Source organism: Scardinius erythrophthalmus, assembly GCF_964197995.2.
Source record: "Scardinius erythrophthalmus genome assembly, chromosome: 17".
Classification (NCBI taxonomy): Eukaryota; Metazoa; Chordata; class Actinopteri; order Cypriniformes; family Leuciscidae; genus Scardinius; species Scardinius erythrophthalmus.
This window is the reverse complement of record NC_138237.1, coordinates 12,637,103-12,662,243: the sequence shown is the minus strand read 5'-3', so window position 1 is coordinate 12,662,243 and position 25,141 is coordinate 12,637,103. Positions and strand designations below refer to the sequence as shown.

The 25,141-nt window shown below is 32.4% G+C and overlaps 1 protein-coding gene across 1 annotated transcript in view; it reads right to left on the bottom strand.

Moving 5' to 3' along the window:
- Positions 1-16,761: 16,761 nt before the first annotated feature.
- Positions 16,762-25,141, bottom strand: part of camkk2 (calcium/calmodulin-dependent protein kinase kinase 2) — a 26,368-nt gene continuing 17,988 nt past the window's right edge. Inside the window, exons 10-16 of the mRNA XM_081390492.1 lie at positions 22,085-22,284; positions 21,940-21,993; positions 21,733-21,806; positions 21,568-21,655; positions 20,322-20,453; positions 20,065-20,165; positions 16,762-17,585 (exon numbers count right to left, since the gene is read on the bottom strand). Coding sequence (XP_081246618.1) covers positions 17,513-17,585; positions 20,065-20,165; positions 20,322-20,453; positions 21,568-21,655; positions 21,733-21,806; positions 21,940-21,993; positions 22,085-22,284 — 722 coding nt within the window. The 3' untranslated portion in view covers positions 16,762-17,512. The remainder of the gene's footprint in view (positions 17,586-20,064; positions 20,166-20,321; positions 20,454-21,567; positions 21,656-21,732; positions 21,807-21,939; positions 21,994-22,084; positions 22,285-25,141) is intronic.

The window sequence follows — 25,141 nt, the reverse complement described above, 5'->3', positions numbered from 1 at the left end:
ATAACACAATATATTATTACACTGTAATAAAGGTATAATAACACAATGTATTATTACATTGTAATAAATGTATAATAACACAATGTATTATTACATTGTAATAAATGTATAATAACACAATGTATTATTACACTGTAATAAAGGTATAATAACACAATGTATCATTACATTGTAATAAATGTATAATAACACAATGTGTTATTACACTGTAATAAAGGTATAATAACACAATGTATTATTACATTGTAATAAATGTATAATAACACAATGTATTATTACATTGTAATAAATGTATAATAACACAATGTGTTATTACACTGTAATAAAGATATAATTTCACAATGTATTATGGGACTGCAATAAATGTATAATAAGAATGTATTATTACACTGTAACAAAGGTATAATAACACAATGTATTATTACATTGTAATAAATGTATAATAACACAATGTATTATTACACTGTAATAAATGTATGATAAGACAATGTATTATTACACTGTAATAAAGGTATAATAACACAATGTATTATTACATTGTAATAAATGTATAATAACACAATGTATTATTACACTGTAATAAAGGTATTATAAGACAATGTATTATTACACTGTAATAAAGGTATAATTTCACAATGTATTATGGGACTGTAATAAATGTATAATAAGAATGTATTATTACACTGTAATAAAGGTATAATAACACAATGTATTATTACATTGTAATAAATGTATAACACAATGTATTATTACATTGTAATAAATGTATAATAACACAATGTATTATTACACTGTAATAAAGGTATAATAGCACAGTGTATTATTACACTTTATTACATGGCTTGGCTGAATTCCAATATAGAATGCGGTCTGTTATTTCTTTATAACAGACCGCTGCGAAGTATAACAGACCGTTGCCATGAAAAACAACGCGTTGCTATGGACGCGGAACGGACTATTTTCTTTAGCGGAAGCAATACAATCGTTTTTAAATCAATAACCCCTTTTTAAATCAATAATTCGCGGCAAATTATTTATTTATTTTGTAGGTAGCCATGTAATAAGCGGGATAATGTATAGTGAGCCGGTTGTTATAGTGAATAACAACCCCTTCAGGCTGATTCAAGATCCCTCCGCTTCGCGTCGGGATCCCGTTCAGCCTGTCGGGGTTGTTATTCACTATAACAACCGGCTCACTATACATTATCCCTTACGTAATAAAGGTATAATTTCACAATGAATTATTACATTTTAATAAAAGTATAATTTCACAATGTATTACATTGTAATGTATAATTTCACAATATATTATTATACTGTAATAAAGGTATAATAACACAATGTATTACATTGTAATAAATGTATAATAACAATGTATTATTACACTGTAATAAAGGTATTATAAGACAATGTATTATTACACTGTAATAAAGGTATTATAAGACAATGTATTATTACACTGTAATAAAGGTATTATAAGACAATGTATTATTACACTGTAATAAAGGTATAATAACACAGTGTATTATTACACTGTAATAAAGGTAAAATACCACAATGTGTTATTACAATGTAATAAAGGTATAATAGCACAGTGTATTATTACATTGTAATAAATGTATAATAGCACAGTGTATTATTACATTGTAATAAATGTATAATAACACAATGTATTATTACACTGTAATAAAGGTATAATACCACAATGTATATTACACTGTAATAAAGGTATAATTTCACAATATATTATGGGACTGTAATAAATGTATAATAACACAATGTATTATTACACTGTAATAAAGGTATAATAACACAGTGTATTATTACACTGTAATAAAGGTATAATAACACAATGTATTATTACACTGTAATAAAGGTATAATAACACAGTGTATTATTATACTGTAATAAAGGTATAATAAGACAATGTATTATACTGTAATAAAGGTAAAATACCAAAATGTGTTATTACAATGTAATAAAGGTATAATAGCACAGTGTATTATTACATTGTAATAAATGTATAATAACACAATGTATTATTACATTGTAATAAATGTATAATAACACAATGTATCATTACACTGTAATAAAGGTATAATAGCACAGTGTATTATTACATTGTAATAAATGTATAATAGCACAGTGTATTATTACATTGTAATAAATGTATAATAACACAATGTATTATTACATTGTAATAAATGTATAATAACACAATGTATTATTACACTGTAATAAAGGTATAATAACACAATGTATTATTACATTGTAATAAATGTATAACACAATGTGTTATTACACTGTAATAAAGGTATAATAACACAATGTATTATTACATTGTAATAAATGTATAATAACACAATGTATTATTACATTGTAATAAATGTATAATAACACAATGTGTTATTACACTGTAATAAAGGTATAATTTCACAATGTATTATGGGACTGTAATAAATGTATAATAACACAATGTATTATTACACTGTAATAAAGGTATAATAACACAATGTATTATTACATTGTAATAAATGTATAATAACACAATGTATTACATTGTAATAAATGTATAATAACACAATGTGTTATTACACTGTAATAAAGGTATAATAACACAATGTATTATTACATTGTAATAAATGTATAATAACACAATGTATTATTACATTGTAATAAATTTATAATAACACAATGTATTATTACACTGTAATAAAGGTATAATAACACAATGTATTATTACATTGTAATAAATGTATAATAACACAATGTATTATTACATTGTAATAAATGTATAATAACACAATGTATTATTACACTGTAATAAAGGTATAATAACACAATGTATCATTACATTGTAATAAATGTATAATAACACAATGTGTTATTACACTGTAATAAAGGTATAATAACACAATGTATTATTACATTGTAATAAATGTATAATAACACAATGTATTATTACATTGTAATAAATGTATAATAACACAATGTGTTATTACACTGTAATAAAGATATAATTTCACAATGTATTATGGGACTGCAATAAATGTATAATAAGAATGTATTATTACACTGTAACAAAGGTATAATAACACAATGTATTATTACATTGTAATAAATGTATAATAACACAATGTATTATCACACTGTAATAAATGTATGATAAGACAATGTATTATTACACTGTAATAAAGGTATAATAACACAATGTATTATTACATTGTAATAAATGTATAATTACACAATGTATTATTACATTGTAATAAATGTATAATAACACAATGTGTTATTACACTGTAATAAAGGTATAATAACACAATGTATTATTACATTGTAATAAATGTATAATAACACAATGTATTATTACACTGTAATAAAGGTATAATAACACAATGTATCATTACATTGTAATAAATGTATAATAACACAATGTGTTATTACACTGTAATAAAGGTATAATAACACAATGTATTATTACATTGTAATAAATGTATAATAACACAATGTATTATTACACTGTAATAAAGGTATAATAACACAATGTATTATTACACTGTAATAAAGGTATAATAACACATATTATTACATTGTAATAAATGTATAATAACACATTGTATTATTACACTGTAATAAAAGTATTATAAGACAATGTATTATTACACTGTAATAAAGGTATAATAACAGTGTATTATTACACTCTAATAAAGGTATAAGACAATGTATCATTACACTGTAATAAAGGTATAATAACACATATTATTACATTGTAATAAATGTATAATAACACATTGTATTATTACACTGTAATAAAAGTATTATAAGACAATGTATTATTACACTGTAATAAAGGTATAATAACAGTGTATTATTACACTCTAATAAAGGTATAAGACAATGTATCATTACACTGTAATAAAGGTATAATAGCACAGTGTATTATTACACTGTAATAAAGGTATAATTTCACAATGAATTACATTGTAATAAATGTATAATAACACAATGTATTATTACATTGTAATAAATGTATAATAACACAATGTATTATTACACTGTAATAAAGGTATAATACCACAATGTTTTATTACACTGTAATAAAGGTATAATTTCACAATGTATTATGGGACTGTAATAAATGTATAATAACACAATGTATTATTACACTGTAATAAAGGTATAATAACACAATGTATTATTACATTGTAATGTATAATAACACAATGTATTATTACATTGTAATAAATGTATAATAACACAATGTGTTATTACACTGTAATAAAGGTATAATAACACAATGTATTATTACATTGTAATAAATGTATAATAACATAATGTATTATTACATTGTAATAAATGTATAATAACACAATGTGTTATTACACTGTAATAAAGGTATAATTTCACAATGTATTATGGGACTGTAATAAATGTATAATAACACAATGTATTATTACACTGTAATAAAGGTTTAATAACACAATGTATTATTACATTGTAATAAATGTATAATAACACAATGTATTATTACATTGTAATAAATGTATAATAACACAATGTGTTATTACACTGTAATAAAGGTATAATAACACAATGTATTATTACATTGTAATAAATGTATAATAACACAATGTATTATTACATTGTAATAAATGTATAATAACACAATGTATTATTACACTGTAATAAAGGTATAATAACACAATGTATTATTACACTGTAATAAAGGTATAATAACACAATGTATCATTACATTGTAATAAATGTATAATAACACAATGTGTTATTACACTGTAATAAAGGTATAATAACACAATGTATTATTACATTGTAATAAATGTATAATAACACAATGTATTATTACATTGTAATAAATGTATAATAACACAATGTGTTATTACACTGTAATAAAGATATAATTTCACAATGTATTATGGGACTGCAATAAATGTATAATAAGAATGTATTATTACACTGTAACAAAGGTATAATAACACAATGTATTATTACATTGTAATAAATGTATAATAACACAATGTATTATTACACTGTAATAAATGTGATAAGACAATGTATTATTACACTGTAATAAAGGTATAATAACACAATGTATTATTACATTGTAATAAATGTATAATAACACAATATATTATTACACTGTAATAAAGGTATAATAACACAATGTATTATTACATTGTAATAAATGTATAATAACACAATGTATTATTACATTGTAATAAATGTATAATAACACAATGTATTATTACACTGTAATAAAGGTATAATAACACAATGTATCATTACATTGTAATAAATGTATAATAACACAATGTGTTATTACACTGTAATAAAGGTATAATAACACAATGTATTATTACATTGTAATAAATGTATAATAACACAATGTATTATTACATTGTAATAAATGTATAATAACACAATGTGTTATTACACTGTAATAAAGATATAATTTCACAATGTATTATGGGACTGCAATAAATGTATAATAAGAATGTATTATTACACTGTAACAAAGGTATAATAACACAATGTATTATTACATTGTAATAAATGTATAATAACACAATGTATTATTACACTGTAATAAATGTATGATAAGACAATGTATTATTACACTGTAATAAAGGTATAATAACACAATGTATTATTACATTGTAATAAATGTATAATAACACAATGTATTATTACACTGTAATAAAGGTATTATAAGACAATGTATTATTACACTGTAATAAAGGTATAATTTCACAATGTATTATGGGACTGTAATAAATGTATAATAAGAATGTATTATTACACTGTAATAAAGGTATAATAACACAATGTATTATTACATTGTAATAAATGTATAACACAATGTATTATTACATTGTAATAAATGTATAATAACACAATGTATTATTACACTGTAATAAAGGTATAATAGCACAGTGTATTATTACACTTTATTACATGGCTTGGCTGAATTCCAATATAGAATGCGGTCTGTTATTTCTTTATAACAGACCGCTGCGAAGTATAACAGACCGTTGCCATGAAAAACAACGCGTTGCTATGGACGCGGAACGGACTATTTTCTTTAGCGGAAGCAATACAATCGTTTTTAAATCAATAACCCCTTTTTAAATCAATAATTCGCGGCAAATTATTTATTTATTTTGTAGGTAGCCATGTAATAAGCGGGATAATGTATAGTGAGCCGGTTGTTATAGTGAATAACAACCCCTTCAGGCTGATTCAAGATCCCTCCGCTTCGCGTCGGGATCCCGTTCAGCCTGTCGGGGTTGTTATTCACTATAACAACCGGCTCACTATACATTATCCCTTACGTAATAAAGGTATAATTTCACAATGAATTATTACATTTTAATAAAAGTATAATTTCACAATGTATTACATTGTAATGTATAATTTCACAATATATTATTATACTGTAATAAAGGTATAATAACACAATGTATTACATTGTAATAAATGTATAATAACAATGTATTATTACACTGTAATAAAGGTATTATAAGACAATGTATTATTACACTGTAATAAAGGTATTATAAGACAATGTATTATTACACTGTAATAAAGGTATTATAAGACAATGTATTATTACACTGTAATAAAGGTATAATAACACAGTGTATTATTACACTGTAATAAAGGTAAAATACCACAATGTGTTATTACAATGTAATAAAGGTATAATAGCACAGTGTATTATTACATTGTAATAAATGTATAATAGCACAGTGTATTATTACATTGTAATAAATGTATAATAACACAATGTATTATTACACTGTAATAAAGGTATAATACCACAATGTATATTACACTGTAATAAAGGTATAATTTCACAATGTATTATGGGACTGTAATAAATGTATAATAACACAATGTATTATTACACTGTAATAAAGGTATAATAACACAGTGTATTATTACACTGTAATAAAGGTATAATAACACAATGTATTATTACACTGTAATAAAGGTATAATAACACAGTGTATTATTATACTGTAATAAAGGTATAATAAGACAATGTATTATACTGTAATAAAGGTAAAATACCAAAATGTGTTATTACAATGTAATAAAGGTATAATAGCACAGTGTATTATTACATTGTAATAAATGTATAATAACACAATGTATTATTACATTGTAATAAATGTATAATAACACAATGTATCATTACACTGTAATAAAGGTATAATAGCACAGTGTATTATTACATTGTAATAAATGTATAATAGCACAGTGTATTATTACATTGTAATAAATGTATAATAACACAATGTATTATTACATTGTAATAAATGTATAATAACACAATGTATTATTACACTGTAATAAAGGTATAATAACACAATGTATTATTACATTGTAATAAATGTATAACACAATGTGTTATTACACTGTAATAAAGGTATAATAACACAATGTATTATTACATTGTAATAAATGTATAATAACACAATGTATTATTACATTGTAATAAATGTATAATAACACAATGTGTTATTACACTGTAATAAAGGTATAATTTCACAATGTATTATGGGACTGTAATAAATGTATAATAACACAATGTATTATTACACTGTAATAAAGGTATAATAACACAATGTATTATTACATTGTAATAAATGTATAATAACACAATGTATTACATTGTAATAAATGTATAATAACACAATGTGTTATTACACTGTAATAAAGGTATAATAACACAATGTATTATTACATTGTAATAAATGTATAATAACACAATGTATTATTACATTGTAATAAATTTATAATAACACAATGTATTATTACACTGTAATAAAGGTATAATAACACAATGTATTATTACATTGTAATAAATGTATAATAACACAATGTATTATTACATTGTAATAAATGTATAATAACACAATGTATTATTACACTGTAATAAAGGTATAATAACACAATGTATCATTACATTGTAATAAATGTATAATAACACAATGTGTTATTACACTGTAATAAAGGTATAATAACACAATGTATTATTACATTGTAATAAATGTATAATAACACAATGTATTATTACATTGTAATAAATGTATAATAACACAATGTGTTATTACACTGTAATAAAGATATAATTTCACAATGTATTATGGGACTGCAATAAATGTATAATAAGAATGTATTATTACACTGTAACAAAGGTATAATAACACAATGTATTATTACATTGTAATAAATGTATAATAACACAATGTATTATCACACTGTAATAAATGTATGATAAGACAATGTATTATTACACTGTAATAAAGGTATAATAACACAATGTATTATTACATTGTAATAAATGTATAATTACACAATGTATTATTACATTGTAATAAATGTATAATAACACAATGTGTTATTACACTGTAATAAAGGTATAATAACACAATGTATTATTACATTGTAATAAATGTATAATAACACAATGTATTATTACACTGTAATAAAGGTATAATAACACAATGTATCATTACATTGTAATAAATGTATAATAACACATATTATTACATTGTAATAAATGTATAATAACACAATGTATTATTACACTGTAATAAAGGTATTATAAGACAATGTATTATTACACTGTAATAAAGGTATAATAACACAGTGTATTATTACACTCTAATAAAGGTATAAGACAATGTATCATTACACTGTAATAAAGGTATAATATCACAATGTGTTATTACACTGTAATAAAGGTATAATTTCACAATGTATTACATTGTAATAAATGTATAATAACACAATGTATTATTACACTGCAATAAAGGTATAATAGCACAATGTATTATTACACTGTAATAAAGGCATAATGACACACTGTATATTACACTGTGATAAATGTATAATTACACAATGTATTATTACTCTGTAATAAAGGTATAAATACACTCTAATCAGAGGTAAAATTAGGCCAGGTCCACAGGTCCACAACACACCCTGCCGGAGCTCAGCTCCGTCTCGTTCAGCACCAAATATTTTTATTCCACTTGAATTATTTTTCATCTCCTGGCAGATACATGGCATATGATATTGAATAATTAGCAAGACTACACAGAGACACCCAGGCTACATGGAATTATCAGACGTCATAATGCATTAATCTCTGCGTTCCCTGGTTCAGAACCCATAGACAGTAAAAGAAATGGACACAGCGACCCCATTGGAACTCAATTGAGACAAGTGAAGCCCATTTTTAGCGATTTCTTAGCACTTCCTTTGCTGACGCGCAGACTCAAACCGAGCAAAGCGTTACACGGACCACGTGAGCAACCCGTCTGTCTTCTAGTAGCTGTGCCAAGAGAAATCTGAATCATTCCCTTCCAAATCTTGCAGAGACGGAGAGCGTGATTAGGAATTGTCCATGAGCATGGAGCAGGATCAACTTTTGCTAGGTATTCTGATTAATTATATTGTCATTTTGCCTCTACGTCCCCCCGATTGCCAGCGAGCTTCTCCTCCTGTCCATACGGTAATCTCTCTAATGTGCGACAAAGAGTCGCTTGGTTATGACGCAATCGTTAGCCTACTTTTACAAAAACTGCTTCTACGGGGCCATAACATAAGCTACAAGGTAATGGAGCATTTTATACATTGTCGTGTTTCTTTAGAAATAAAAAATGGACAAATGGAGTCTTCAAACGCCTCAGATGTGAAGTTATTCGCTGTCAAAGTGACGCCAAAATGAATGGAAGTCAATGGGATTGCTAACGCAAGTGAAGTTCCGCTCAAGATGGCGGCACCCGGCCGACTTCAACTTCCGGTCGACTTCCTTCCCGCTTGTCAGAACCCCGCCTACAGCCATTAAGGGAAAACTGTCACAATTCTAAGCGTAACAGCGACGTTACCAAGGAAACCTGCAAACAGCTAGAGCGATCGAGCAGCTAGCATTGCAGTGCTCTGTTTACAGTCTTGAATCTTTGATTTATTTATTTATTTATTTATTTTTTTTTGCCAAATCAAATGTTTTATGGTCAAGATTCATCTCGTAGCTGGCTGCCTTGGTTTCAGACATAAAACTCTTTATATCAGCACTTTAATGAAACGTCAATGGAGATATTTAAAGGGGAAAACACTTCAGAAAAAAGAGCCGTTAAAAAATGGTGATCACTGTTGAAATCTAGGTCAAATGAAAGCAAAGCTCGTTCTTCTTTGAAGTCTGCATCTACTGGACAGATGGCGCCTCCCCATTGCTCCGGTAAGTGATAACAATAAAAGGAAACAATAAAGTCAAATAATAAAAATAGGTAAAAAAAAGTTTGAGCTGAAAGAAATGTTAGCTGTCTGTATGTTTAACCATTCAATTGAGCTAACGTTAATGTCAGCGAGCTCAGTAACATAAGCTAAGTTAGTTGACATTGCTCAGGCCCAATTTAAACTCTGATTACAGTTTATACCTTAATTACAGAGTAATAACACATTGTGTAATTGTACATTTATTAAAATGTAACAATAAATGTTTAATTATAACTTTATTACAGCGTGATAATACATTGTGTAATTATACCTTTATTACAGTCTAATAATAAAGTTATTACAGTGTAATAATAAATGTGTGATTATAACTTTATTACAGTGTAATTATACATGTATTACAGTCACTGATCTATATAATGACATCTAGATGCGAAAGTTCGTCGAGACAAACTTTAAGTTGGCTTGAGAAAGTTTGGACCAGAAAGTTTTTTGCTAGGCGGTTGCTAGGGTATTCTGAGTGGTTGCTAGGCGGTTGCTAGGATATTTCTGGTGGTTGCTAGGGTCTTTTGGGTGGTTGCTAGGCGGTTGCTAGGGTATTTTGGGTGGTTGCTAGGGTGTTCTGGGTGGTTGCTTGGCGGTTGCTAGAGTGTTCTGGGTGGTTACTAGGGTGTTCTGGGTGGTTGCTAGGCGGTTGCTAGGATATTTTGGGTGGTTGCTAGGGTCTTTTGGGTGGTTGATAGGCGGTTGCTAGGGTATTTTAGGTGGTTGCTAGGGTATTTTAGTTGGTTGCTAGGGTATTCTGGGTGGTTGCTAGGCGGTTACTAGGGTATTTTGGGTGGTTGCTAAGGTCTTTTGGGTAGTTGCTAGGCGGTTTCTAAGATATTTTCGGTGGTTGCTAGGGTCTTTTGGGTGGTTGCTAGGCGGTTGCTAGGGTATTTTGGGTGGTTGCTAGGGTGTTCTGGGTGGTTGCTAGGCGGTTGCTAGGGTGTTCTGGGTGGTTACTAGGGTGTTCTGGGTGGTTGCTAGGCGGTTGCTAGGATATTTTGGGTGGTTGCTAGGGTCTTTTGGGTGGTTGCTATGGTGTTCTGGGTGGTTGCTATGGTGTTCTAAGGTATTTTGGGTGGTTGATAGGGTGTTCTGAGTGGTTGCTATGGTGTTGCTAGGGTGTTCTAAGGTATTTTGGGTGGTTGCTAGGGTGTTCTGGGTGGTTGTTAGGCAGTTGCTAGGGTGTTCTGAGTGGTTGCTATGGTGTTGCTAGGCGGTTGCTAAGGTATTCTGGGCGGTTGCTAGGCGGTTGCTAGGGTATTCTGGGTGGTTGCTATGGTGTTGCTAGGCGGTTGCTAGGGTGTTTTGGGTGGTTGCTAGGCGGTTGCTAGGGTATTCTGGGTGGTTGCTATGGTGTTGCTAGGCGGTTGCTAAGGTATTCTGGGTGGTTGCTAGGCGGTTGCTAGGGTGTTCTGGGTGGTTGCTATAGTGTTGCTAGGGTGTTCGGGGTGGTTGCTAGGCGGTTGCTAGGGTGTTCTGGGTGGTTGCTATGGTGTTGCTAGGCAGTTGTTAGGGTGTTCTGGGTTGTTGCTAGGCAGTTGTTAGGTGTTCTGGGTGGTTGCTAGGCAGTTGCTAGGGTGTTCTGGCTGTTTGCTAGGTGTTCTGGGTGGTTGCTAGGCAGTTGCTAGGTGTCATTCTATATAGATCAGTGATTACAGTGTAATAATACATTGTGTAACAATGCCTTTATTATGATGTAATAATGAATGTGTAATTATAACTTTATTACAGTGTAAGTATACATGTATTACAGTGTAATAATGCATTGTGTAATTATACCTTTATTACAATTTTATAATAAATATCTAATTATACTTTTATTACAGTGTAATAATACATGGTGTAATTATACCTTTATTACAGTGTAATAATAAATGTGTAATTATACCTTTATTGCAATGTAATTATACCTTTATTGCAGTGTAATAATACATTGTTTAAATATACCTTTATTAGGTCCTGACTCTCTGTGGTCATTAAAAATACCAGGATGTCCTTCGAAAAAAGTAGGGGTGTAACCCCGGCATCCTGGCCAAATTTGCCTCTTGGCCTCTGTCCATCATGGCCTCCTAATCATCCCCATACAGTATACTGATTGGCTTTATCACTGTCTCCTCTCTACCAGTAAGCTGATGTGTGGTGGGCGTTCTGGCACAATATGCCTGCTGTTACATCATCCAGGTGGATGCTGCACATTGGTGGTGGTTGAGGAGATTCCCCCTTCCATGAAAAAGCACTTTGAGTACCTAGAAAAGCGCTATACAAATGTAACAAATGATTATTATTATTATTATTAGGGCCCGAGCACCGATGGTGAGAGGACCCTATTGTTTTTGCTCCGTTTATTCTTCTTCTTCTTTGGTACATACATGTAATGACCCAATACCTACAAAAAAGTCTCTTGGAGCATAGCCCTAAACACAACAGGAAGTCAGCTATTTTGAACTTCCTCTCAGATTTTGTGCAGTTTTTGCCATTTCCTGATGTTGTACTTTAACAAACTCCTCCTACAGTTTTGATCTGATCCTCTTCAAATTTGGTGAGTGTAATCTTAAGGCCTTTCCTAAAGGTGCCGGGTGGCGGTGGCAGGGGTGCGAGGGCCCTTTTCATCGCTGCTTGCAGCTTTAATTATTATTATTATTATTATGAGCTTTTTATAAATGAGCTTTCATTTGACCCAGATATCAACAGTGACATCCATTTTTTAACGGCTCTGTTTCCGAAGTGATTTCCCCCGTTCAATATCTCTGTTGACGTTTCATTAAACTGCTGATATAAAGAGTTTTAAGTCTGGAACCAAGGCAGCCAGCTACGAGATGAATCGTAACCATAAAACATTTGATTCGGACAAAAAAAAAAAACTTTTGAAAACGGCAAAAAAAATAATAATTCAAGACTGTAAACAGAGGACTTCAGTGGTAGCTGCTCGATCGCTCTAGCTGTTTGCGGGTTTCCATTTTCCTTTGATGGCTGTGGGCGGGGTGCTGAACCAGAGAACGCAGAGATTAATGCATTATGATGTCTGATAATTCCATGCAGCCTGGTTGTCTCTGTGTAGTCTTGCTAATTATGCAGTCTCGTATATGCCATGTATCTGCCAGGAGATGAAAAATAATTCAAGTGGAAAAACAATATTTGGTGCTGAAGGAGACGGAGCTGAGCTCTGTCAGGGTGTGTTGTGGACCTGACGAGGCGGAGCTGCACTCCGGTGCGCTCCTGCCCAATTTAACCTCTGTATATATATATATATATGAAGAGTTCAGATGCAAAAGCCTCTAAGTGCCATCTGAAATTTTCTTCTAGAATGATCATTTTTATGAAGCTCGTATATTTAAGTTCAGTAATTTCACTTAAATGACAATGAAAATGACCTATTAATTGCCATTTAAGTGAAATTACTGAACTTAAATATACAAGCTTCATAAAAATGATCATTCTAGAAGAAAATTTCAGATGGCCCTTAGAGGCTTTTGCATCTGAACTCTTCGTGTGTATTGTGTCTGACCTCAATGTGTTTCCCTACTGTCCACCACAGTGACCCTCGATAATGTGTTTGTATATGTATGTTAAAACACTGAGGTATCAGATGTTCACACATTCTTATTTGTTATTACATATAACTACTTAAATTTAAGTTACGTTATTATTCTATTATTTTTATGTGTTTATTATTATTCTAAGTATTCCAAGTTTTGGCAATATTGTATCATTTACAGTCATGCCAATAAAGCAATTTTGAATTAGAATTTGAGAGAGATCAAAATTCTGTCATAATTTCCTCACCCTCATGCTGTCCCAAACATGGCATTCTGCCTACTGTGAATGTAGGTAATAAGCTGACAGAATAATTATTTTTGTGTGAACTATTTCTTTAAATCTACACTATTACTTATTTTTTTAATAATGAGCAAAAAGGTATAATTATGAAAAAGAAAAACTAAAGGCAACTTCAATTTATTCAAATAATCAACTGGATACAATATATAGAATTATCAGTAATGAGATCAGAGGATGCTGTAAAGAGCTCAAACATGCTTCGAAAACATGCTGAATGAAACTGCGTGAATGTGACGGCATGCATTTTTGTAACATGTAAACAGCCCTCTCAACAGTGCTCAAAACGCAATCTCTTTTGTGATATGGATGCAAACATTTACCCTAGCCCTTCAAGAAATACTGGGCAGATACAGTGAGGAATTATATTGAGAGGTTAGAAATATACAGTACAGCGTTCTCTTCAATATACACCTCTACAATCAATCAATTCAAAGTACCGTTCGCATGGTCAGTGTCTGAGAAAATGGCTATACATAGGAAACTGAAAGATGCTATCTTTGATTTCAGCTGGTTAATTTTGCTCCTAGTTTTGACCGTACAGAAGAAAACATGGTTACAGAGGCCTTCATTTAAAGTTTTCAATAAACATGCATCATTTGAATTATGATAACATTCTAATGTGCAAAGATAAATCTCTCTCTCTATATATATATATATATATATTTAGATTTTCTCTAGAAATATTTACTCGGGGAACGGTGCTTCTATGGTTCTGAATATATATATTATTTAAAGGTGCAGTATGTAATATTGACAGCTAGTGGTTGAAATGGGTACTGCAGTCCAAATTCAAATTACTGGAGAGTTGTTACCCCGCCCTCTCCTCCTCAGACTTGACGCTCACACGGGTTGCCAGATTGAGGACAAGCAACAGAAACGAGTGCAGTTGACAATGGAACTGTAAGTTGCTCAGCTAATGTATACGCTTGCAATGTTTTATTTCCAATGTTTGTTTTTTAGGTCGAGTAGAATCTGCGATTTCTGACCCTGCTCGTTAGCTGGCTTCCATGGCTGTGTTTTCCGTCAAGTGGCAACCCGGAGTGTCTAAATACTATTGGGTGAATTGGCAGTAGGTGGGGTCACACAGACCAAAACAAAAACAGACATTCCAACACGGAATGCACATTTCAAAATAGAATAAAGTTGTTTTTCGGATAAACAAGTATTTGAACTTAGAATGCTACCTAAATCTCTAAACATATGGCATTTTTATGACAAAAGATGTCCATAAAGCACCTTTAAAAGGTCATCAAAATCTGTCCAATTACATATAGTGGTATTGTATAACCAGCTTGGGTTTGTCAGTGCACATGCATATTTGAGTCAATATTGCAAGTTTCCTTCAATTTTCAATAATCAACATCCAATAGAACAAACACAAAGGACCAAACAGACTGACTCTGTCCAGAACTGCATCACAATGTGAGATTTCTTATGCATAGTAATAGTACCTACACAAAAATAAATCTCTAAAAGAGAGAGGGGAAAAAAATAAATCACAAAAAACAAGTACTGTAAAACACAGCAAAGTTTAACATGCAGGGGAAAAAAAGTTAAAGAAAAAAAGGTATAGAGTTTACTTTAGTTACAAGGTAAACCAAAAACATACATTCAACCTACTTGTGCAGAAAAGACTCCCCTGATACATGGAAGCATGAACTATGTTATAAATTTCAGTGGTGGAAAAGCACCATCACTCTGACATTTTGAAACTACAGCTAAAACGATCATAGAAAAATAATCAGCACAGGAGATACATGACCATAGTGCACATTGAGAAAATCTCAACAGGGCTTTGGACTATTTTTGCTAACTTTAAAACTGAGCTTAAGCAAGTTACTATATTTCTACACTTATCTAAAAATCTACAATTCTATTGTACCAACAAAAAAATTATAATTCTGCACATGTACTGATGATCTATGCTACAGTTATGAGTATGAAAATGTAAGGCATACATTTGTGTCAAAACAGACTGACAAACATTGATTCCTTTAAGTGAAAATTCATGCATAGATTGCACAAAGTTATTGTATTTCCTCAAGAACGTTGAACGTAGAGTTTAGAAATGGCTATGACTAATTCACTCTGATCACGACGAAGTCGGGAATGCACTACTATATGGCATTTTGGTAATTCTACACAGGAAAAGGAAGCGAAAGATACTGTTACCTTCATGATTAAAAGGGTCACGTTACTGTACATACAAGGAGAAGAATGGTCACGATGCATATAGTTGCACTACTTAAATGTTATTTGCGCCCTAAATAATTAAACTACTATTTAAAAACATGCTATGCATAATGCTCTGATCTCTTGGATTTGGATTTTGTTGTATTAAAAAAAAAGTTTCCAGATAGTTTCCAGGACTGGTCCTGTTCACTGTCTACAGCGCAGACATTATAATACAAACACAAAGCGGTGTTATTTGATATATAAACAAACACACACATACAAACATATCTGTATTTTCTTTAAATCGCACCTGAAGTGTCTCCTTACTATATTTATACACATTTCCTGGCTGCAAATTTGAATTATTACAAACTCATTTCAAACTTTTAAAAATTGTACTTTTTTTTATTTATTTGTTTTTATTATTATTTTTTTAATTTTATCTTTGATCAAACAAACCTGATTTTTTTTAGAAGATTTTCAAGTTGAAATTAATATCTGATGAAACTCCGAGCTTTTTTTCTTTTGTTATTTTCAAACTCAGTTCTACTAATCTAATGAGAATCAAGCATGTCTCTAACCGATGAGTGATGGACCAACCTAAGAAATCATACATTTCTTCTAAGATGTATTAGTGAACATAATTATTAAAGGCCATTAAATTTATTTGACTAAAGTTAATATACATACAGTATATTATTTATTCTTAATTTTGTCAAACCTGTTTGTTTTTTTAGAAGATTTTTGAAATGAAATTAATTTTTTATGATTATTTTCAAATTTACTTCAGATCTCCAAAACTGAAATCAAGCAGAATGTCTCTCTAATTAATGACTGATGGACAAACCTAAGAAATTGTAAATGTCTTCTAAAAAAAATTCTTAAAGATGATCATCCGTTTGGCCTTCAATGGCGCCCCCTAGCTACAGTAGAGGAGTAGAGCAGAGTCTCCAGGCCGGAGAGGAGAGTAGAAACACGCGCACACAGAAAACGGGTCCTGAGAGACGGCAGAGACCTGGGCGGACAGATACAGTGCATGCTGCTGTGGACTGTACAAATGCATGCATGAGCGGGTGGGCACCCTCCACATCAACAACGCCCCAGCCCCAGGTCCATATCCTGGCCTTCCGGAAGCCACAACAGCCTCATCTTGATGCATTTCCCTTGAGTAAGATGCCCACAGTTATCAGGAAAGAACTTCATCCTCGCCCACGAAGGGCAGGTCCATGCTCCGCACGCCTTCCTCGCTCTCTTGTTTCCTAGGAAACAGACAAATGTGGAGGTTTAAAACAGTCGCACATTCCAGGCGCGTCAACCTGTCTGCTGCAACGCAGACTGTTGTTAAGTGTGCGACTAGAACTGTTAGGCAGAGGGTAAATTAAGTCAGCGCGAGGGAAAGTACATGGCATTGCATCAGTCATATGCTCAGGTCAGGAGAGTGACTGACTACCATGTTTTTGCGAGGGGTTGTCCCGGGGAGGCTGGGACTGCGGTGCCACATGCAAATGCACCCAGTCCGACAAACCAATCAGAGTCCTTGTAGAAAATGACCATGGCTGGGTGGCAAATCAGGATGCTCTTTTCTTTTCGTTGCTGATATTATGCATGAGGGGCATGCAGATATTTAGAAGGACCTGGAAAACATCATCCTGAACTGCCCATGAACTTATATTTATCTATTAAACATAACATGCAAAATATAAATGCTTGATGTACTATTATTAAACATAGCTTGTACAGTTAAATACATACAAGAGGTTTATAGAAGGGAATATAATGAATATTTTAGATATTACATGCATAAAATGCAGTTTATTAGGTAGGAAAACACAAGCGGAGAAGTTCGTTATTCATTAAGCCATCTGAATGAGAATTGTTTTGATCTTAAAAGCATGCTAAAAAACACCACATCATTCATTTTAAGTGCAGATCATTCAATATGGGCATGACCATTATCTCCTACATATAATACAGGTGGAGGAGAGTGAACAGGACATAGGTGGAGCGCTAACAGGCTAGCGGAGCTTTACCTGGGGGTACAGAGATTGCGGCAGTATTTCAAACTCCCTGCTCTCCCTTTTCTAGACGGCAGGAGAGATGCGGATATGTGAGAATTCTTAAATCGGAGCTTATCTATCAAATATTCCTGATACCATGACTAAACAAAAGCCTTAAAATAATGTTTCATGCTAAATATTACTCAAACATGCTATTGATTACCACAGAAAATAATTTTTACTCGTCCCTATGGTTTTAAAAAGTAAAGTAACGACGAGCTTAGCAAAGCTAATATTATACGCTAATATTACTTTGCTAGGTAGTAATCAACCTAGAATATCATTGCAACAGTGTGAATAGCTGCAAGGGGGCGCTCATGAGTCAAAAAATGACATATGGGCGTTATGTGTCAGAAAACGCATACTTGCCTACTATATAGTAGGTGAAAAAAGTAGTATATCCAAATTCAAGTATTCATAAAACATTAGGTGAAAAGTAACCGGATGACCTACAACTTCTGGTGAGATTCTGGCATGCGCATCCGATGGGCACTTTGCTGTAGCTCACATGACAGAGTCAACATGGTGAATGTAGTACGTCCGGATTCCATTCATAATACAAACATTCATACTGTATAGAACGTACTTTTAAAAAAACAGTATAAGATTTTGAATGCATCTTATGGTGTTGTGGATTTAATGGATGCACACAAGTGAAGGCCACAAGTCCACATCAAGTGAGCCATTTGGGACAGAGCCTTTAGCATCTTGCGTGAAGCATTTTAGCTTAGCAGGCTAATCAGGTAGATAACGGAAAGTACATTAAAAGCGTTTAATGTTAACATGTAGCTTTGGTTTCAAAATGTGATATATGATTTGTGACCTCTATGTTTGTGACGTATGATTTAAAAGCCATTCATCAACTAAGAGAAAATAACCGTTTTTTATTTTGAAACGTAATTAATTGGGAGCATGTCTATGTTCCCACAGCCCTATGTTCCCACAAACGGCCTACCCCTGACCCCACCCCTAAACCTACCCGTAACTGGGGTTTAGACAAATCGTAAAAAAAAAAAAATTCTTAGAAATGTGGGAACATAGGGCCGTGGGAACATAGGGCTGACCCCAATTAATTCCTGTGATGCAAAGCTGAATTTTCAGCAGCTATTATTCCAGAAATCCCATGATATGCTAATATGCTAATTTGGTGTTAGAGAATAATTTCTTATAATTTTCATCGATGTTGAAAACAGTTGTGCTGCTTCATATTTTTGCTGAAAAACTTTTCCCCCATAATTCGTACTGTATATGAATAGAATGTTTTATTTGAAATATTTTGTAACATTCTAAATGTCTTTACTGTCACTTTTGACCAATTTAATGCATCTTTGCTGAGTAAATATATTAAAGCATAGCTTGCCTGCCAGGCTTTATGTGCATTGCTGTCATTTTTCATTTGTATGAGAAAGTAGTCAAAATTATTTTCTGTGGAAATCCTGTGCATAGACATTAAACATTATTTAACCTGAAAATACATCATTATAGTATTACATTGTAACCTAGTGTAGTGACATAGCATTCTATGTAGTACGTCTATCTATATTAGTAGGTCCAATTAAATTACTGTCAAACCAGCTATAAAATCAGATTTTCAATGATCCCTGAAACCACTGCAGAAGTCCAAGTCTATGTTCAGGACGTCTGTTCCAGTTATAGCCCATCCCAACTGAGGAAGACTTACGATAGCATGTGTCCTGGAGCGGTGGGACTCCTGTCTTCCCTGCGGCCCCAATCAAACGGGTTTCCAAAAGAACGCTTCCGCAACATAGTCCTAACCAAGATCTGTAGCAGAGAACATGCGGTAAGTTTCAAAAACAGGCATCGGGTCATTAATCTGTTTATTCATTTGCTGTGGTTATTAGCATTGAATCCATTATGCGTATTCATGAAACAGAATTAAGGTTGTGTAAATAGGCCACCAGGGGGTTGAGATCTCACCACGGTGGCCAGGCTGGGGATGTGCTTGACAGAGTTTTCCACTTCCTCCTCTGTCACTTCTATTAGACTGCAGCAGTTGTCGTCCTCAGGGGGGAGGGGCTCAGCGCCGTGCCGCGTCACCCATGGGTGCACCTACAACAACAACGGAACAAAAATCCGGCTTTGATATCATTAATTAACTCAAGACTGTGTCTAGGTTGTTGGAGTGTCCTATATTCACACAGGAAGTGCTTTGAAATCCTCTTTTAAGAATAAGGAAGGGTTCTATTTTTGGTTCAGTTGAAGTATGGAGGCTAAATATAACATTATAAGAAAAACTACACTACCGTGTACAAAACAAAAGTTTGGGGTCAGTGAGAGTTGTTGCAAATGAGTTTCTTTCTAAAGTCAAACACAAAAGAAGATATTTTGAAGAATATGGTAACCAGACAGTTGATGGGACCCATTGACTTCCAGAGTATGGAGGATACAAAAATACTATTACATACATTACATACATATTCTTCAAAATATTTTTTGTATTCAACAGAACAAAGAATCTCATACAGGTTTGGGACAACTTGAGGGTGAGTAAATGATGACAGACTTTTCATTTTTGGGTGAACTATCCCTTTAAGACTTATTAAACATTACGCAGCACGAGTGTATTTAATATTGATAAAAATAATCAGCATATTAGAATGATTTCAGAAGGATCATGTGACACTGAAGACTGGAGTAAAATTCAGCTTTGCCATCAAAGGAATCAATTACATTTTAATATATATATATAAATGCTTATATAATATATATATAAATGTTAATGATAAAAAATATATATATATATTTATATATATAAAATATAAAAATGCTAAAAAAATAAAAATAATAATAATAAATATATATATATATACACATACATACATATACAGAGAGAGAGAGAGAGAGAGAGAGAGAGAGAGAGAGAGAGAGAGAGAGAGAGAGAGAGAGAGAGAGAGAGAGAGAGAGAGAGAGAGAGAGAGAGAGAGAGAGAGAGAGAGAGAGAGAGAGAGAGAGAGAGAGAGAGAGAGAGAGAGAGAGAGAGAGAGAGAGAGAGAGAGAGAGAGAGAGAGAGATTCTAGGGCAAAACTGCTTGTTTTTCTGACCAATCACAGATGAGGACTAGCTTTCAGGAAACATTATTGGTGTCATTAGTGGTTCTGAAATTACGCATTTCACCTATGATGGACTCGAAGGAGACGTTGGTGAGGAAAAGAGTCATACTGACCTTGATTTGTGGGACAGTAATTCTGGTTTCGGGATTCTTGTCCAACATTTTAAAAAGAAGGTCCTTTAAGTCATCTGATATGTCCGCGCTGTAAAGTGGTACAAAAATGCTATCAATGTCAAAAACGGATGGGGAAGGTCTTTCAGGCTCAAGAGAAATACTCACTTCTCGGGAAGCTCCACTGGTTGGGTCTTGATCTTCTGATGGAGGCTCAAAATACGCTCATCCATAAAAGGACACTGTGGAGAGAGAAAGTCAAGTCAAAGGCAACATCCATTTTACACACTTTACACAGTTTTGCTGAATTAAATGTTGGATTATTTTTAACACCGCATATTTCATGAGAAATACGAAGGTCAAAACAGGGCATACCACTCCAAAGATGAAACAGTACAAGGTGACTCCCATTGCCCACACATCCAGAGCCTATAAAAACATGATGTTAACCTGATCAAATCAAAATTGACAGCAATACTGACTGTTATTAGCAAATAGCTAAGAGAAAAGAGCTTTTAACCTTTCCAGAGAAGTTCTTGCGGGTCTCTGAAAGGGTCTCTGGGGCAAGAAATGCTGGTGTTCCCACTGTGCTGGTCAGCAGGGCGTCCGTTCCCTCAAACTGGTTACTGACCCCAAAGTCGGCGATCTTAACGTGGCCATCTTCTCCCACCAGCAGGTTGGAAGGCTTGATGTCCCGATGGATGATTTTCTGATAGTGTACTGTTGAGGATGAGTAGTTGACATCACTTTTGATTGTTATTTAAAGCATTCTGATGACTAGCAACAAGAACTGTATCTAGTCTCACTGTTTGATGCATATTGCAGATAAAAATGACAAGAACTTTCTGAAAACTAAAAGCTCTAAGGGACTGTTCGTTATTTATTTAAGGGGCCACCGGAGGAGTTTTGAGATCTGTTGTCAAAAAAGACATGACCCTCCCTTCGCCAGCAATATTTTTTTCTATGACCCTCCAAAATGATTGTGAAAAAAGGCAGGACCCTCCCCGATAATTTATTGATTAGCCTAATTCTGTACTAGTTTGGCTTGGCAAAGATGTTCAGATAGCCATTGTTTGTTTGTTTTTTAAACCATAAACTCTTGCTTTCTCATCTGGCTGTAACGATAGACCAAACCTATGATTCGGTTCGTATCACGATTTTTTATTTTAGATTTAAAAAAAAAAAAACATGTTTTCGGTGCTGATGCGGTGTGACGCGTTCAACATGTGGGTGGCGTTGCGAATAAAGCATCTAAGCTGTCACAAAGAACCGGCAAAAGTAATGATTATTAATATGTCAAATATAGCTAGACATTTTAATTGTTTTTAATAAACAAGTGTTTTCTGTGTCGACTGCAAAGATGAAGTTGACGATGCATCGCGATCGTCTCAGAACGCGCCAGAGAGAAATGCACATTTCATAAGGAGAAAGCAGTCTGTTTTCCTTCGTTTTGAATTGTTCTGCATGTTTAAAAGTAGACATGTCAAGCTTTCTATATATTTCTCAGGTCTATGAGGCAAGTAGCATACCTTACGCTGAGTTTCGGTTCATTTATGAGACAAGAGTCCAGTTCACTCGCCCGCGCATCTGTGTCATGATTATCTATTTTCTACTATATTTAGACTACTTCTTATTTATTAAATCCAGATGAAACATTGATTAAAATTAAGATAACATTAATAAAAAAACGAAATTCACTTTAAAGAAAGGCTTTGTGCTTTCTGTTTGAGGTCTCTGTGCAATTTTTAAAGTCGCTTCAGAGCAGTCATGTCCGTGCGTAATGGAGAACTGTCACGTCCGTAACATTTTTTTTTTTTTTTCACATAAATGCAAACACGAAAAATAAAATAAAAATAATATAAAATTTAATTTTCTGTGGAGGCCGATCTTTATTCATCCGGTGGGTATATTTTGGTTTGCACAGTGTAATTTAAAGAATTACTAAAAAATATTTTGCCACCTAAAAGTTAAAGATTTTTTTGTGTCACGTCACATGTGTATTTCCCTCATATTAAATATAAAACGCATGTGTAGACTGATATTTTTCTAATGTCTTGACTCCTTTCAGACGTTTCAAATAAATGCATTTTCTGAGAATTTTTATTTTAAGTTTTGACTGCAAATGTCACGTCCATTCACTGGAATCGCCCAATTTTAACGAATTTATCCTAAACTAGTTTTTGTGGTGTAGGTCTATGTATTTTATGTTAACTTAAATAATAGCCTACTAATAGTGATTTAAAGATGTGGTAGCGCTGCGAAGATCGCGAGTCGTCAACTTCGTCTAGCCGACACTGACATAAAAAATAACTGTTTTATTAGTAAACAATTAAAATGTCTCCTGCTATATTGAACATATTTGCCTGTTCCTTACAAAACACTGACAGTGGGGTTTTTGACCGGTTTTTTTTTTGAGCAGCAGCGGACAAATTATTTCGACACACACACACACACACACACACACACACACACACACACACACACACACACACACACACACACACAATATTGATAAACAGGATTTTTTTTGTTGCTTTTTTAATACAATAAAAAATTCATTTAATTTGTTGTTTAATAAAATTATAAGCCTATTATTTTTAGTTTATTAACAGCAACAACAGCTGTAAAGATGAAGTTGACGATCGCCATCTCCGTAGTAGGCTAGTGAACACGCCTATAGAGAGAAATGCACATCATTACATAACCAGAGAGTAGCCTATTTCTTTTCGTTTTAAATTGTTAAAAAGACATTTCAAGCTTTCTTAAGATATATTTCATGTATGTGAGGCATATGTTGAGTTTCGTTAAGTTAGGATGAGATGCGCTCCTGTTTACGAGCAGTGCAAGTGACCACGCGGGCGCCTCTATGGTTGTGTTGTCTGCTATATTTGGTATTTGGCAATTTGTTGATAAAAAAAAAATGAAAATTAAGATACAATTTATACAAAACGAAATTCACTTAAAAAAATAGTTTTCTGCAAAACAAAACCTAATTAAGTGGTCAAAATCATGTCTGACCCGCTCCATGTCTCTCGATATTGCGTATACTCGTGTGTGCGGTTCACTTTTCATAATCAACATAGATGAAAAAATAACATTATTATATTTTAACAAAAATGAAACTAAATGAGCTTATTTAATGGTAACAACACAGTAGGCCTACAGACTCTGTATTTGTGCAAATTGCTGCACATTCATTTTATTCTGAATTTTGCACACACAAGTTGAAAGGCATTTGTTTGTGCATGCATGTAAAACATATCTGCAACATTTATCAAGTTCACTGATAATTATGCGTGCATTTATTAATTATTATCTTAATGAATAATGAATCGGACGAAGCATGTAAACATTTTGTTTAGAATTTGGATCGATCATCGCAAATAGATCCGAATGAAGAAACGTACAAAACCATAGGCTATAGAAAATGGGTAGGCCCGGACCTAAATGCCCACCCGGGCCCAATGGTAGCGCCGCGGCTGGTGGTAGCCCTACATCTTACACATCGTGGAAACAAAATAAGAATGGAAACTAAAATATGCAGTATCGCCCTACAGCGCACATTCTATCAGCAGTT